General features: G+C 36.1%; 1 protein-coding gene across 14 annotated transcripts in view; it reads right to left on the bottom strand.

Annotated features, from left to right (window-relative positions):
* LOC105467041 (ankyrin repeat and KH domain containing 1) overlaps window positions 1-15,271 on the bottom strand; it is a 141,938-nt gene that overhangs the window by 48,925 nt on the left and 77,742 nt on the right. For 11 of the 14 annotated variants that reach the window (XM_011716330.3, XM_011716329.2, XM_011716333.2 and 8 more), the window contains 4 exons: window positions 13,291-13,418; window positions 12,705-12,848; window positions 11,352-11,454; window positions 769-1,527 (listed from right to left, as the gene is read on the bottom strand). In XM_011716330.3, the coding sequence (XP_011714632.2) occupies window positions 769-1,527; window positions 11,352-11,454; window positions 12,705-12,848; window positions 13,291-13,418 (1,134 nt within the window). The remainder of the gene's footprint in view (window positions 1-768; window positions 1,528-11,351; window positions 11,455-12,704; window positions 12,849-13,290; window positions 13,419-15,271) is intronic. The other 3 variants (XM_011716327.2, XM_071098311.1, XM_011716340.2) reach the window with 3 other exon arrangements.

Genomic DNA, 15,271 nt, shown 5'->3' on the forward strand with positions numbered 1-15,271 from the left:
TTTTCCCACTGCTGCAAGGACAATGAAAGGGAAAGTAAACTTGTGCACCTCATTTCATATCTAGTTGTAATTTTCCACACAACAATAAACAGAAACATATACTTCAAGGTTATCAGGCCTTTTTTTCTCTGTGTGTGTGTGTGTGTGTGTGTGTGTGTGTGGGTGGGTGGTGTGGCTGTGTGCTTTCATTAAGAAAGTTAATGCAAAAATTCCAATCTTCAAATCATCAAGTCACAATAATTTTAATGCACCTTAATCTTCTTACCACAAATATTATAATATGGAATACTTAGTTTTCTCTGAAAATCCCATTTAATTGGAAATACTTAAGTTGATCTCATAAAATTATAAATTAAAAAAGCAGTGTGATTTAAAATTTCCAGACATGAAAATCACCAGCAGGAAAATTTTAAGTACAATCTTATATGAATAATTCTAAAGCCTACAAAGAAATTCCACTTTGAGATCCCCTACCCAAGTCACAACACACGGTGGTTTTGATACCAAAGGTTTAAAATAAAGGATTGTGGCAACTTTATTTCTTTGCCTTTGCAATATGACAAAAAAAGAAGAGGGGGAAACACACTTTTGTGTGTTAGTGCTATTGGGCTTAGTTAATTCACTTCCAAAAGACCTCAAGAAATGGGTAATTTTACAAAGATAGTTCTAAAATGGAAAAGTACAAAGTCTATGTTTTTGGAGGGGTATATAAAGAAGTTGAGCACACAGATTAAAGAGAAATTATTACAGATATATTTCTTAACCCACCTGCTATCAGGTCATCAAGAGTGTCGGTAAGCGTCTGAGCTGGAGTTGCAACCATTAGTCCATCTGGTTCTTGAACTAACAGCCCCTGATCATGTCCAGTAATAGCAATCTGAGGCTGTCCTACTATCTGCTGATTACCTGATACTTTCTGAAGTTCAAGAGAATTTGTCCCATTAGAACCTAAGTCACTGGAAAAGTTACACTGTGGAGATGGTAAAGGCTGGACTGGGACAAAATCAATCTGTTCTGCCGATGGTGGAGACTGTTGCTCATCATCAACATCATTATCTTTAAATAAGATTGTGTCAACCTGAGGTAACTCTGAAAAGTGATCCTCTGGGAGACTACCATCTCCTTCCCCTTCCGGGAAGACTCCTCTATGAGAGCACTGCTGGTGTAGAGACACTGTGTCTTTCTGACCTTTGGTTTCCAAGTATTCTTTGGTAAATTGCTGCTGTGTTTTCATCTGCAACTGCCTTTCCACTTTCTGCAGTTCTTTCAATATTTTCTTCTTCTTCTGGACTTGCTCTTCTCTGTTCTTTTTAAGTTCTTCTATCTTATCTTTGTTCAGAGGTTCACCTTGAATTAACTCCAGTGACTTAAGCTGTGCTTTTTCAATAGCACTAATTCTTTGTCCCAGTTCATTCAGCTTGCCTTCAGTCTCCTCAACTATGCACTCCAAAGGCTGGTATGGGTGAAAAGATGGCAGTAGGTCCTGATCTGCTACCTGGAGGGAACTGGACTTCTGCTTGGATGTACCTAAGCACATGAAAAATGTTTGAAAAAGTGCCATGCTAAAAAAAAAAAAAAAAAAAAAAAAAGAAAAAAAAAAAGAAAAAAAAAGAAAAGAAAAGAAAAGAAAACCAGCCTCCCCTCCCACACACACGGACCTCCCTCCCAAAACCCTTATAACTAATGTTATAGAATGAATGTTCAGAGTCACACCAGAGTCACACCAGTGTTAGGCAGGTTAAAGCCTATACTCATCTACTTCACGCAGCACAAACTAGGATGTTATTAATTCAAAAACTGTGAAGTTTTAAAAATCTACTCTTTAGGACAGGAGGATTTTGGAAATTAAGTCAGGGGCAGGGAAAAGGAAAACAAAGAGGCGAGAATCTCAAAATTCTGCTGATTAGATTGGACTTTTTAAAGAACACCAAATCTAAAGCAGTATCAAAATAGCGCTGAAAATACCAGAAATGTTAACTGCCCATTTAGAACAATCATTCTTTTAGCAATATTAACTCTGCGAGCAATGCAGAGTTAACGCAAAAGACCAAAACTTACAGATCAAAGTAGGGGAAAGTGTTTTTCAGTCAAAATATTTTTCTTCTTATATTGAAATATGTGAATCAGTTTTTTCAAGACATGTCTTTCTAAAATTCTCCATTAAATATACCTTTAACACATCTGTATGGGAACACTGTTAAACTTACTACACAATGGACAACTTGCATTTAAATGAACCTTCAAGTAAATTCTGTCTATGAGAGAAACAATAAGTGATCCTAGGAGAAAATCACACTTTCCATTTAGGGTTACTCATACTGACAGTATATGTTAACAAACAATGGCAATGTATATTATTTTAAGGTTTCAAATTACACTTAAGTTACTTCCTTTATAACAAATCAGCTGAAAAATAATTATCAATATTAATCCTAACATCTGGACATGAAATGAAGGACATAAATTTTTTGACATACAATACCTACTCTGAGGCAAATCTAAGTCTTAATCTTATTTAGAAGAAGTAGGACTAGGCTGGGCACAGTGGCTCATGCCTGTAATCCTAGCACTTTGGGAGGCAAAGGCAGGCGGATCACGAGGTCAGGAGATCGAGACCATCCTGGCTAACATGGTGAAACCCCGTCTCTACTAAAAATACAAAAAATTAGCCAGGCATGGTGGCGGGTGCCTGTACTCCCAGCTACTCAGGAGGCTGAGGCAGGGAAATGGTGTGAACCCGGGAGGCGGAGCTTGCAGTGAGCCAAGATCACACCTGGGCAACAGAGCGAGACCATCTCAAACAAAAAAAAAAAAAAAAAAAAAGAAGTAGGACTATTCAGCAACAAAAAGGAACAAACTACTGATTCATGCTACAACATGAGTGAACCTCAAAAACATTATACTAAGTGAAAGAAGCTAGACACAAAAGACCACACATGGTGTAATTCCACTCATATCAAAAGACCACACGTGGTGTAATTCTACTCATATCAAATCTACAGAGACAAGGCAAATCTATAGAGACAGGGACAGTAGTGGCTGCCTGAGGTTATAGCAGTGAATATGAGGATCAGTTGAAAACAGGTATAAGAGATCTTTTTGGGGAGATGGAAATGGTCTAAAACTAGATAGTGATGATGGTTACACAGCTCAGTAAATTTACTAAAATTCATTGTATTGCACATTTAAAACAAGGGAACTTTATGGTATGTAAATTAAACAATAAAGCTGTTTGAAAAAAAAGCCGGGTAAAAAAGTTATCTATTATTTTGAATTGCAGTCAACATATATGAATAACATAGGTAATTTGGGAATTTTTAAAATAAAATCATCCATTGTATTAAAAATGATTCTCAAGTCCAAAGGAAAAAAGGTCAGAGACAAAAAGTGTTCTGAATTTCAAAGGGGTGACAAAACTACTAAAGAAAAAAAAATTAGAGATTCATCTACTTTTTTGCTAGAATAGAGATCTCAAAACTGCAGGTAGCTCAAACATATGCAACATGTGTCATCACTAAAAAAGTCTAAGTTTTTCCCCTACATACTGTCTTTAATAAGGTAAGATGACCACAATTTCAATATCACTGCAATCACTTCCAGAGGCTTAGTTATTCCTTAAATTGCAAAGTACATTGTCTATATTCAATTTATATATATATATATAGTTTTAAGAGATGGGGTCTTGCTATGTTGCTCAGCCTGGTCTTTAACTCCTGATCTCAAGTAATTCTCCAGCCTCAGCCTTCCTCAATTTATATTTCTATCTGAGCAAAATGATGGAAAGACTTTGTTCTTTCAGAGTAAAAGCCATTAGATTTGTGAGTTAATTTTATTATTACTTTCCTAAGACCACATAGGAGTCCCTGTTTTGATTTATGGCATTTGTTTAAAGTGCCTAATGACAATCAACAAGAAAAGGAAGGTAAATGGTCACAAATAGCAATGTACAAATCCACAACGATAACAAGGAAATATTCAGTCATGTGATAAATTCAATGACATCACTCGAGTACATTTAGAAGTTCTACAAAGACTGAATGGTCCTTTAAACATCCATTAGTTTCAAAACACCCTTGTATAGTTACTAATTTGTATTTAAGATTTAGGAAAACTAGCTAAGAGTTCAACACTAACCAGACTGGTTAGTAATTATGTTATGACCCCACTGGACATTCACATATTTAAAATCTTTATAAATAGTATAATCCAAAATAAGAGTAGAATTTTGAGGAAGTAACAGATAGGAATGGCCCTGTCTATCTTGTTAACAAATAATATGCAAGAAGCGTGGAACACAAGATTACTAAGAGTAACTTATTTAACTTAATATACAAACTATAAGCCCAGAACATATGTAGCATTAAAAATGGAAGATGGCAAAAGTGATGCATAAAAAGTGGTTCATCTCAAAATAGCCATGGAGTTAGTGGAATTGCCTAGATACACGTCAAAGCACTAACACAAGCTCTAACATCAAGAATAAAACAGATTGGTGAAAAACAGATGATTAGTCCTAGAAGCTAAAGCAACATCTACACTTTCTGGGTAGAGATTATGACAAGTATTCTTTTAGCAACAAAATTTTCAATAGGTAATAATTAGTATTATAAGATACCAGAAAATAAAAGGGTTCTATCTCCTTCAAACAGCTTACAGCGTCAGATACAAAGAAATCTATTCACTGGTATCAGTGAATGATATCATAAAGTACTATTTAGAAATATAGGTGGCCGGGTGCGGTGGCTCACGCCTATAATCCCAGCACTTTGGGAGGCCGAGATGGGTGGATCACATGACATCAGGAGTTGTAGACCAGCCTGACCAACATGAAAGAACCTCGTCTTTTCTAAAAAATGTAAAATTAGTTAGCCTGGTGTGGTGGTGCATGCTTGTAATCCCAGTTACTCAGGAGGCTGAAGCAAGAGAACTGCTTGAACCCGGGAGGCAGAAGTTGCAGTGAGCTGAGATTGTGCCAATGCACTCCAGCCTGGGCAACAAGAGCGAAACTCCGTCTCAAAAAAAAAAAAAAAAAAAAAAAGAAAGAAAGAAATATAGGTAAAGTCGCCATTTCATCTTTTTGGTTTGGTTTCTATCCTATTCCTTTGCCTCTCACTTTCCCTCCATTAACAAAACTAGAAAAAGTCTGTAGTAGAAGCCATGATCTAGTGACAGCTTAAACATGGCCTTTATTTTTTTATTGGCCTGAAGGAATGAGATGGACATATATTAGCCAAATATTTTGTTTTTTATTGGATTGAGCTTAATCCTATCAATCATTTTTGTATCTAAAATAATTAGTGCATTGTACAATGGAAAAATAATGGTCAATGGGAAAAAAACATGATACACAGAAGGATCTAGACTAGATTTCATATTTCCTTACTTGGTTTTGTCTATAAAATTTAAACCTTGTTCTGCAATTCCCTTGCTTACATTATCACACAGTACCCTACTAGAATGATTTTTAAACAGCATTCCCAACTGGGTCTCAAATAGAAAATCAGGTTGAGAAAGTATAACTAAAAATAACACAGTGCATTAAATGTAGTAGAGTGTTTATTATCCACTGGAATTTCTGTTTTGATAAACAGATGTATGATGTGTCCTGGGCTTCAATATAAAATGTTTCTTATTGTGGTCATAGTCAAAAATGAAAGCCACTAACCTAGAACTGACTTATTTTTCCTTTATGTCTAAATATTCATCTGAAAATTTCCCACACTAACAGGACACATTATACATCTTTAACATAGCAATCACTTAACTGTGTCCAAATAAACATTTGTGTTACATGTTAACAGATTAATTCAGTCTTCTTCCTATTACTACAAGTAGTTATATGTTAAAAGATATTATCAAATTTGGGCATGTGTAAATCCACATAAGAATGATTACATAATGGAAAGTGACTAAAGAATATTAGCAGTCAAGTTTCCAGAGGAATACTCAATACCATTCACTGTATATACAATTTTTCTATATAATTTTAATGATTTGATATAAAAATGTGAGAACTTTTCATGTCACTTACTCCAAAAAGCAACTCTAACATATAAAAGCAGCATGCTAATTTCTTACTTTACATTTACACTTCTGTTTTCAATCTCTTTCCCACCATTCTAGAATGCTACTTCTTGATTACTTTTTAAAAACATCTCTTTAATCATAATGTCTTTCTTAAAAATGCTTAAGAATTTTCTTCTGCCTTCAAAATAATCTATATTCTTAGCCTAGCACTCATTAATTTATTCAATAAGTACTTAAACATCTAATACAAGCAAGGCATGGTAGATCATATAAAGATAAGCAACATAAACCCTGCCCTTAAGGAGCTTACAGTCTAAGTGGGGAGATGATGCTCCAAAGAAATTCTTATGTAGATCCATAAAGGGACTGTACAAATATTTTCATCAAAGCATTGTTAGTGGGGGTGAGAAAATAGAGGCAATCGGGATATTTGTCACTGGGAGAAAGGACAAGTAAAAGCATGGAGGATATACAGGGTGTGAAGCACTATGCTACAGGTAGACACAATCTAGAGACAGGTGGATAAATCTTAAAAACAGTATTGAGTAAACAAAGGGAAAAAACAAAATGGAATCTGTAGCACAATACAATTTATGTAAATTAAAAATACAAGGTAATCACCAGGTGTGGTGACTCACACCTGTAATCCTAGCACTTTGGGAGGCCGAGGCAGGCAGATCGCTTGAGCTCAGGACTTCAAGACCAGCCTGGGCAACATGGCAAAACCCCATCTCTACCAAAAACACAAAAAATTAGCCAAGTGTAGTGGCAGGGCGCCTGTAGTCCCAGCTACTTGCAGGGCTGAGGCAGGAGGATTGCTTGAACCTCGGAGGTTGGGGCTGCAGTGAGCTGAGACTGCGCCACTGTACTCCAGCCTGGGTGACAAAGTGAGACACTGTCTCAAAAAAAAAAAAAAAAAAAATATATATATATACACACACACACACACACACACACATATATAATAAATATTTTATAAGATTTTATAAGAACAAAAGAATATACACATCAAATACTGAAATGATTATCTATGGGGGAAGCAGGGGAATGGAAAGAGAAATAAAAGGGAATAAATGAAACGTAGAAGTTATGGTGATAAAGCACCAGAAATTGAGTATGATTAACTCAACCCTCTACACTTGAGGTCCCAAGTGGAGGGGAGGAAGCAAAAGTGACAAGAACTGGAAGAAAGATCCAATGAAGTACTCTAGAAGTTCAGAGAAGAGGAAATTACTCCTCAGGAGGGCTTGAGGTATACACAAAAGATGTGTTTTGTTTATCCTGACATAACTTTAAATGCTCTGCAGCAGATTAACTCTTAAGTTACACAACTTGCAAAAGATCAAAATGAATCTTCTCTTAAAACCTCTGTAGAACCAGTTATAACAACACAACGGATTTACATTACTTATGTATCCTTTCCCATCTGAATGTTTGTAACTGCAGGTAATAAATAATGCTAGAAAACTGAGCACATTACTCTGAGTTTCATATTTTGTTTATGGACGTGATTCTGAGGCCTCTGTTAGATGCCACCTAGAATCTTGAATCCTTGAAAACCAACAACAGACAAGTGAGATCAAGTTGCCTAAATCGGGAGGATATGAATCAAGATGGACAGAGCCTGTACAACTGGTACACATGGGGCATAAAAGAAAAGAATATCTGAGTAGAACATATATCAAACACCTGGGTAAGATTTATGGGCATTAATACATTTTTAAAAGGATGAGGATATTAATAATAAAAAGATTTATTGAAAACAGACAGGAGTAAAATGTTATAAGAATCTGAAAAGATGATTGCTGGAAGAGGAGAAGAAGAGAGTCCTAGAGAATAAGAACCCTTTGTCCATCCCTAATCACATACACGACACAGAAGTAATATATGGACTTAGAGGAAACAAAAACAAAAGGGTCAAACAGCAATTTCACCACTCAAGGGAGCTCTTCCAGAGACATTAAAGAGAAGCTTGAAGAAGAAAAAGGAGCTTTAAGTATTAAAAAAAAAAAGTTATGTCTTTAATTATTTAAGATAGGTTTTCCTATCCCGGTAATTCAGTGTGTTCTTTTCCATAACTAAATGGAATTTAATTTTAATTCTTCCTAATTCATAGCAACATAATATTCTATGATATGTGTGATTTATACTAACATGACATTTTAACACAATGCATTATCGCAGTTTGATCCCGCATAAATAACTGTCAGATTGCCAATGCCATTTGGTTGATAGCAATAGCAAGTGCCCAAGTGTCTAAATACAAACGTTAATTAGGGATAACCCTAATAATTTAGTAAAATGAAAGATTCCTTAGAAAGGTAGCTCATGTTTATCCTATTTAGTAAGAAAACATCAAAATGCAGAAAATAAATAAATAGTCCAAGATATTTCAGTAAGCAAAAATATGGTTACTCACTAGAGTATAAACTTAAAACATCGGCCGGGCGTGGTGGCTCAAGCCTGTAATCCCAGCACTTTGGGAGGCCGAGACGGGCGGATCACGAGGTCAGGAGATCGAGACCATCCTGGCTAACACGGTGAAACCCCGTCTCTACTAAAAAATACAAAAAACTAGCCGGGTGAGGTGGTGGGTGCCTGTAGTCCCAGCTACCCGGGAGGCTGAGGCAGGAGAATGGCGTAAACCCAGGAGGCGGAGCTTGCAGTGAGCTGAGATCCGGCCACTGCACTCCAGCCTGGGCGACAGAGCGAGACTCCGTCTCAAAAAAAAAAAAAAAAAAAAAAGAAACTTAAAAAATCACTACCTAAACATCTCAGATTATTTACATATTAAATCTAAATTTAAAATGTTTTTATTTCCTCTTGGCATACGTTGTATCTAGCTTATTTCTTGATTGTTTTGTGGATCTGCGTTATTTATTTATTTTTATTTATTTATTTTTCTGGACTGTCGCCCAGGCTGGGGTGCAGTGGTACAATCATAGCTCACTGCTGCCTGGATCTCCTGGGTGCAAGTGAGCTTTCTGCCTCAGTTTCCTGAGTAGCTGGGACTACAGGCACAGGCAACCATGCCTGGTTAATTTTTAAATTTTTTTAATAGAGACAGGTTCTCCTATGCTGGGCAGGCTGGTCGATCATTCTGCCTCGGCTTCCCAAAGCATTGGGATTACAGGTATGAGCCATGACACATAGCCTACTTTTATTCTTTTTCCAGTTTTTTTTTTTTTTTTTGGAGACAGGGTCTTGCTCGGTGGCCCAGACTGGGGTGCAATGGCACACTCATGACTCACTGCAGCCTCGGTCTCCCAGGCTCAAGTGATCCTCTCACTACAGACTCCCTAGTAGCAAGGACTACAGGCTTGTGCCACCACTCCTGGCTAACTTCTGTATTTTTTTGTAGAGACAGGGTTTCGTCATGTTGCCCAGGCTGATCTCAAACTCCTGGGCTCAAGCAATCCACCCACCTGTCCTGCCAAAGTGCGGAGATTATAGGTGTTGAGCCCCTGCGCCTGGCCCTAATTTTTTTCTGAGAGTCTCACTCCATCACCCTGGCTGGAGTGCAGTGGCAAGATCTTGGCTCATTGCAACCTCTGCCTCCTGGGTTCAAGTGATTCTCATGCCTCAGCCTCCCTAGTAGCTGGAATTACAGGCGCGCACTACCATGCCCAGCTAATTTTTGTATTTTTAGTAGAGATGGGGTTTCACCATGTTGGCCAGGCTGGTCTCAAACTCAAGTGACTGGCTTGCTTCAGCCTCCCAAAGTGTTGGGATTACAAGCGTGAGCCAACACACGTGGCCTATATTTTTTTAAATGATTTTTTTTTTTTAGACGGAGTTTTGCTCTTGTTGCCCAGGCTGGAATGCAATAGCCTGAACTCAGCTCACTGCAACCTCCACCTCCTGGCTTCAAGCGATTCTCCTTCCTCAGCCTCCCGACTAGCTGGGATTACAGGCACCTGCCACCACACCTGGCTAAGTTTTTGTATTTTTAGTAGAGATGGGGTTTCACCATATTGGCCAGGCTGGTCTTGAACTCCTGACCTCAGGTGATCCATCCGCCTCAGCCTCTCAAAGTGCTGGGATTACAGGTGGGAGACACCATGCCCGGCCAGTGATTCTTATTTAGTACTGAATTTCCAAAGCCAAAGTTACTACACTCCTCTGTAAGGTTTAGACAAATAAAAACCAGAAAAAAAAAAAAGAAAAAAAAAAAAAAAAAAAAAACAGAGGCATTTAGCCTTAAATATTTTACTAAAGGTTAAATATCAGCTGATTATGATACTTATGGATGCATATTTAATTTGCTTTTTAATTGTTAAGATTAAAAACAGCAGGAAAATTTTGAATAGTTAGGTGTTCCATGAAAAACTGTTAGAATTAGCTTAAGTCAGAGAGACTACAGATATTTCATCTCTGAAATTAATAGTTTAGCCCTGGAGAAGGCCCCAATATTTTAAATTACTAAAATTGGCATAATTTGAAAGAAGTTTCTGTTGCTGTAACAGTCAACCCAAACCAACTTTTCTTAAATCAGTGTTACAGATATTAATATACACTTATATACCTCATTGTGATTTCAATATCTAGGTCTTGATTATCAAACACTAAATGAACTATGTTCGTAAGTTTGTTTTTATATAGTTTTAAACATCCTACATATTAACTATTTTCTTTATTTCAGGGAACTCAGATATTACAGCTATACATAATTATCAAGTGAAGGTACATTTATACATGAAGGTACTTTTCATTTACAAATATAAAGACAGCAGAAACATATCAGAGCTCATAAACTTGAGTTTTTTAAGTAGTTTACCCTCCTTCTTAATAGTCATTTGAATATTACTTGTATACATTTTATTTTGATAGTTTTTTTGTCCAGGTTCACATAGTGACAGATAATCTACTATATTCAGCATTGCATAAATGCAACTGAATGTAATTCTTAAACTTCTCACTCATTAACTGAATCAATGTTACAAAAACTTAACTAGATAGCAAATATGCATTTTCATTCTTCATATACTATTGGTTAGCTAAAGAATTATCAAATGAAAAATGAATGTCTGATAAACTATGGTTACTTTAATATAATTAAGAACTTGGCTTGTTTCTTAAGTATTTTCATCTGTGCCAGATGAAAGCCACATCTTCAGTATGTTAACAGGAAAATAATAAGAAGTCATTTTTCCTAACACTTATGTCTTTTCGGTTTTAGATAGTAAGACTATTTGCATTTGTCAGAATTATCTACCTCAATTAGCCATGGGTACACAGTAACTCTGTACCATTAAGGTACATTTCTGCATTTATTGATTAGGTGAAAAAATCCCCTTTTTAAGAAAAATAATTCAATAACTAACCTTTTTGCCCTCCTAAAAGGGCAGGAGAGTTCTCCTGTGAAGTTCTGTCAGGTTCCTGGGGAGGTACAACCATGGCAAGTGTATGCATTGGCACACGTGGAACCTAAAAAGTCAACTCAGAAAAAAATCATCTCAGACCAAAGAATAAAAGAAAGTCCCATAAATAAAACAGACATCCTGTTTTAGGTTATCTTCATATACCACCAAATGCACTTTTGTTTCCTAAAGCTTTTTTTAAAAAAGCTTTCACCAAACTATAATTTTTGAGACTACTGATTAGACAGTCAGGTAATCTACAAGTAGTCAATGATTTTAAGCTAAATGGAAATAACATTACTCCCTTGCTGAATAGAACACCTTGCTGGTTCCAATTATAGCTAGGGGTACAAGTCACATATTCACTACCCACTAGCCAATTTACCCTTGCTTGAATTCTACATGGATCAAAAGAAAACAAAAATCTAATATATTTCTTGAATTGGGGTATGCTAGCAGTTTTCAGGATGACTTTGTGGAAAAGAATTTAGGATCTCAGCAACTTAATATACTAGTAAAATATCTATATTTTCTCCATAATTTAAAGTAGGTTTAAAAGTTACTCTAATGAACTTTTAGCACTTATGTTACCTATACTTTCATGGTTGACAAAAGTCACTATCTCTAGGATAATTAATACTACCTTGGGTGGTATTAAGAAAACGCTTTTTCGGCCGGGCATGTGGCTCATGCCTGTAATTCCAACACTTTGGAAGGCTGAGGCAGGTGGATCGCCTGAGCTCAGGAGTTTGAGACCACTCTGGGCAACATGGTGAAACTCTATCTCCACTAAAACACAAAAAATTAGCCAGGCATGGTGACGCACGCCTATAGTCCCAGCTACTTGGGAGACTGAGGCAAGAGAATCGCTTGAGCCTGGGAGGCGGAGGTTGCAGTGAGCCGAGATCGTGCCACTGCACTCCAGCCTGGGCAACAGAGCAAGACTCCATCTCAAAAAAAAAAAAAAAAAAAGAAAAAAGAAAAAAAAAGAAAAAGCTTTCTCTTGATTCTCTTCTTAAAAAACAAATAAAAAACCCTGAAAAACCTAGTTGTAATAAGATAACAACTTAGAATACTTACGTTTATATTTGATATTAAGTGGTTTTTAAAAACCACTATTTTCAATAAATAAGGCAGTAACAAATTTCAGTGTACCTTTAAAGAAAATAAATCCTAAAGAATTTAGAATCATGATTTTTTTCAATATGTAACAGAAAATAAAAACAAGTCCATTTTGCTTAAAACTGACTTTAAACAAAAACTTCTAATCACATTGAAGAATATTTATGTTAACAAATAAGCTCCATTTTACTTTACCTGAGACTGATCTTGAGAAGGTGGGGTGAGCTGAGATACATCTGTGGTGGGAAGTGACAGAACATTATTTGGATAATCCAACAGATAAGAAACTACATTAGTATGGCCACCCTTTGCAGCCTCAATGAGCATTGTTGAACCATCCTGAAAAAGAATTGCCACGGTAATTAATTCTTTATAGTTTCTTAGCAGCTCATATAAAATCAAAACTCATTTAAACAGTATTAAATATTAAGCACTAAGATCAAACATATTTTATAACTATACATGTATTTATTATATACATATATGTAAATAATACATGTATAGTTATAAAACACACATATATAATACATGTATATATATAAAAAATATATATACATGTATATATAATATATGTATAGTTATAAAACACACACACATACATATATATACACATATGTGTGTGTGTGTGTGTTTTTAATAGACATGGGGTCTTCTTATGTTGCCCAGACTAGTCTCAAACTCCTGGGCTCAAGTGATCCACCCGCCACAGTCTTCCAAAGTGCTGGGACTATAGGCATAAGCCATCACATACGGCCTGTTTACTTATTTTAAAGTAGACTACCTTGAGTCGATGAGTAGGGTCAGCCCCATGAGCCAAGAGTAGCTCAACAACTGCCAAGTGGCCTCCTGCACATGCCAGTGACACTACTGTATGATCATTATTGGCTGTAGCCCTGTTAACATTGGCACCTTTGAAGAAAAATAAATAGCAATCTTAGCAAAGGTTGAAATCAAGCGAGTTCACAGTTAATATCATTTAAAAATTTTTTGTGAAGTATAATGTAGATACAAAAAAGTATACAAATTATAAGTATATAGTTTGAATTTTTTTCACAAAATGAATACACGCCTGTGCAACCAGCACCCAGAGCAAGAAACAGAACATTATCCACATACCAAAAGCCCCACCTTGTGTTCCCTTTCAGTCACTACCCAGCCTCCCAACGGTAACCACTACCCTGACTTCCAAACTGGTTTTAGTTTTTGAACTTTATATGAACGGAATCATACAATGTACTCTTTTGCGTCTGGCTTCTTTCACTCAATATTATATTTGTGAGATTCATCCACAATGTTGCATGAAGCTGTAGTTCGTTCATTCAATATCACTTTTAAAATGGAAAATCTAGAAGACTAAGATTAATAAATATATACAGGTTAATGTAAGCATCAAATAACACCACTGTATATAACTCAAAATGTTTCAAAGACATTTTTGATCTACTAGAAAGTGGCAATATAGCCAGGTCTCAAAGTAGAGAAAACAGATTTTTTTAAGCAATGTTTAAGAGATATATAATTCTTCATATTGTGTATTTTAAGAGTCGGGGGACCTGGATATGGAGAGAAGACAGAATATATCCAGATATGTTATTTGAAAGGCAGGTTGTTCAATAGCTGTGTATAACATGACCTGAAAAATGTCTAAATGAAAAGTCTTTTCTTAGCTTCTTTTTTGATAAGTTATTTTTGACCCCTGGAAAAAATAACTTTAGTTCAGTTACCTTTAACAATTCCAAAAGATCTCAACTAGAAAGTTAAGACTATAGAAATATTCATTCTTCCTTCTTAATTCTACCTATCTTATTTAAGAGAAAAATAAGTCGGTGGGTAAAACTACTACTAACAGTTTGTCTAATTTTCAGAAAATATTCAGCTGAATCTAATCCTAACTTGCATAGAAGTACCTTTTGGGAAAGGTAAAATACAGCAATAAACATCCTGAGATTAGCAACATGAAATTATTTTAGATGACAGGATTATTTTAGCTGAAACGATATAATCAATGTGTTCCTATTCCTGACAAGCCTGATTATATTCTTAGCAGGTTGTTGTTGGGTATGATTAGGTATCCTCTTTAGTAAAGAAGCATAACAGAACTCCAGAGGTTATCTGTCTATTTATTTCTGTGTGGTTGAGGTAAGCAGCTTTTACAGACTATATTACGTAAAGATACGCGTTACTTGGCAGCAAAAATGCAATATGAAGAAAATAAACCTAGTTTTATCCAATTCAGAAGAAAACAAGTACATTTAAAATGATAAAATCTGGCCAGGTGCGGTGGCTCATGCCTACAATCCCAGCACTTTGGGAGGCCGAGGCTGGCGGATCACCTGAGGTCAGGAGTTTGAGACCACCCTGGCCAACCATGGTAAAACGCTGTCTCTACTAAAAATACAAAATTACATGCATGCCTGTAATCCCAGCTAGTCGGGAGGCTGAGGCAAGAGAATCACTTGAACCCGGGAGGTGGAGGTTGCAGTGAGCTATGTTTGCGCCATTGCACTCCAGCCTGGGCAAAAACAGTGAAACTCCTTCTCAAAAAAAATAAAACAAAATGATAAAATCTTACCCTGCATTTTTAATGTTACTACATGTCAGAAATCTATTAAAATATAAATATAATTTTTATCTTAACAACATAACACCACCTGAGTGAATCTTCCCTGTATTTTTATCATCCTATCCTAGGATGTTTCATTAGATGCCACAGTATTTCTGACTCTATACAAAGAGTTAGGCTGAACCAAATCAAACTGCTG

Source organism: Macaca nemestrina, chromosome 6 (assembly GCF_043159975.1).
Source record: "Macaca nemestrina isolate mMacNem1 chromosome 6, mMacNem.hap1, whole genome shotgun sequence".
In the NCBI taxonomy this organism is placed as follows: Eukaryota; Metazoa; Chordata; class Mammalia; order Primates; family Cercopithecidae; genus Macaca; species Macaca nemestrina.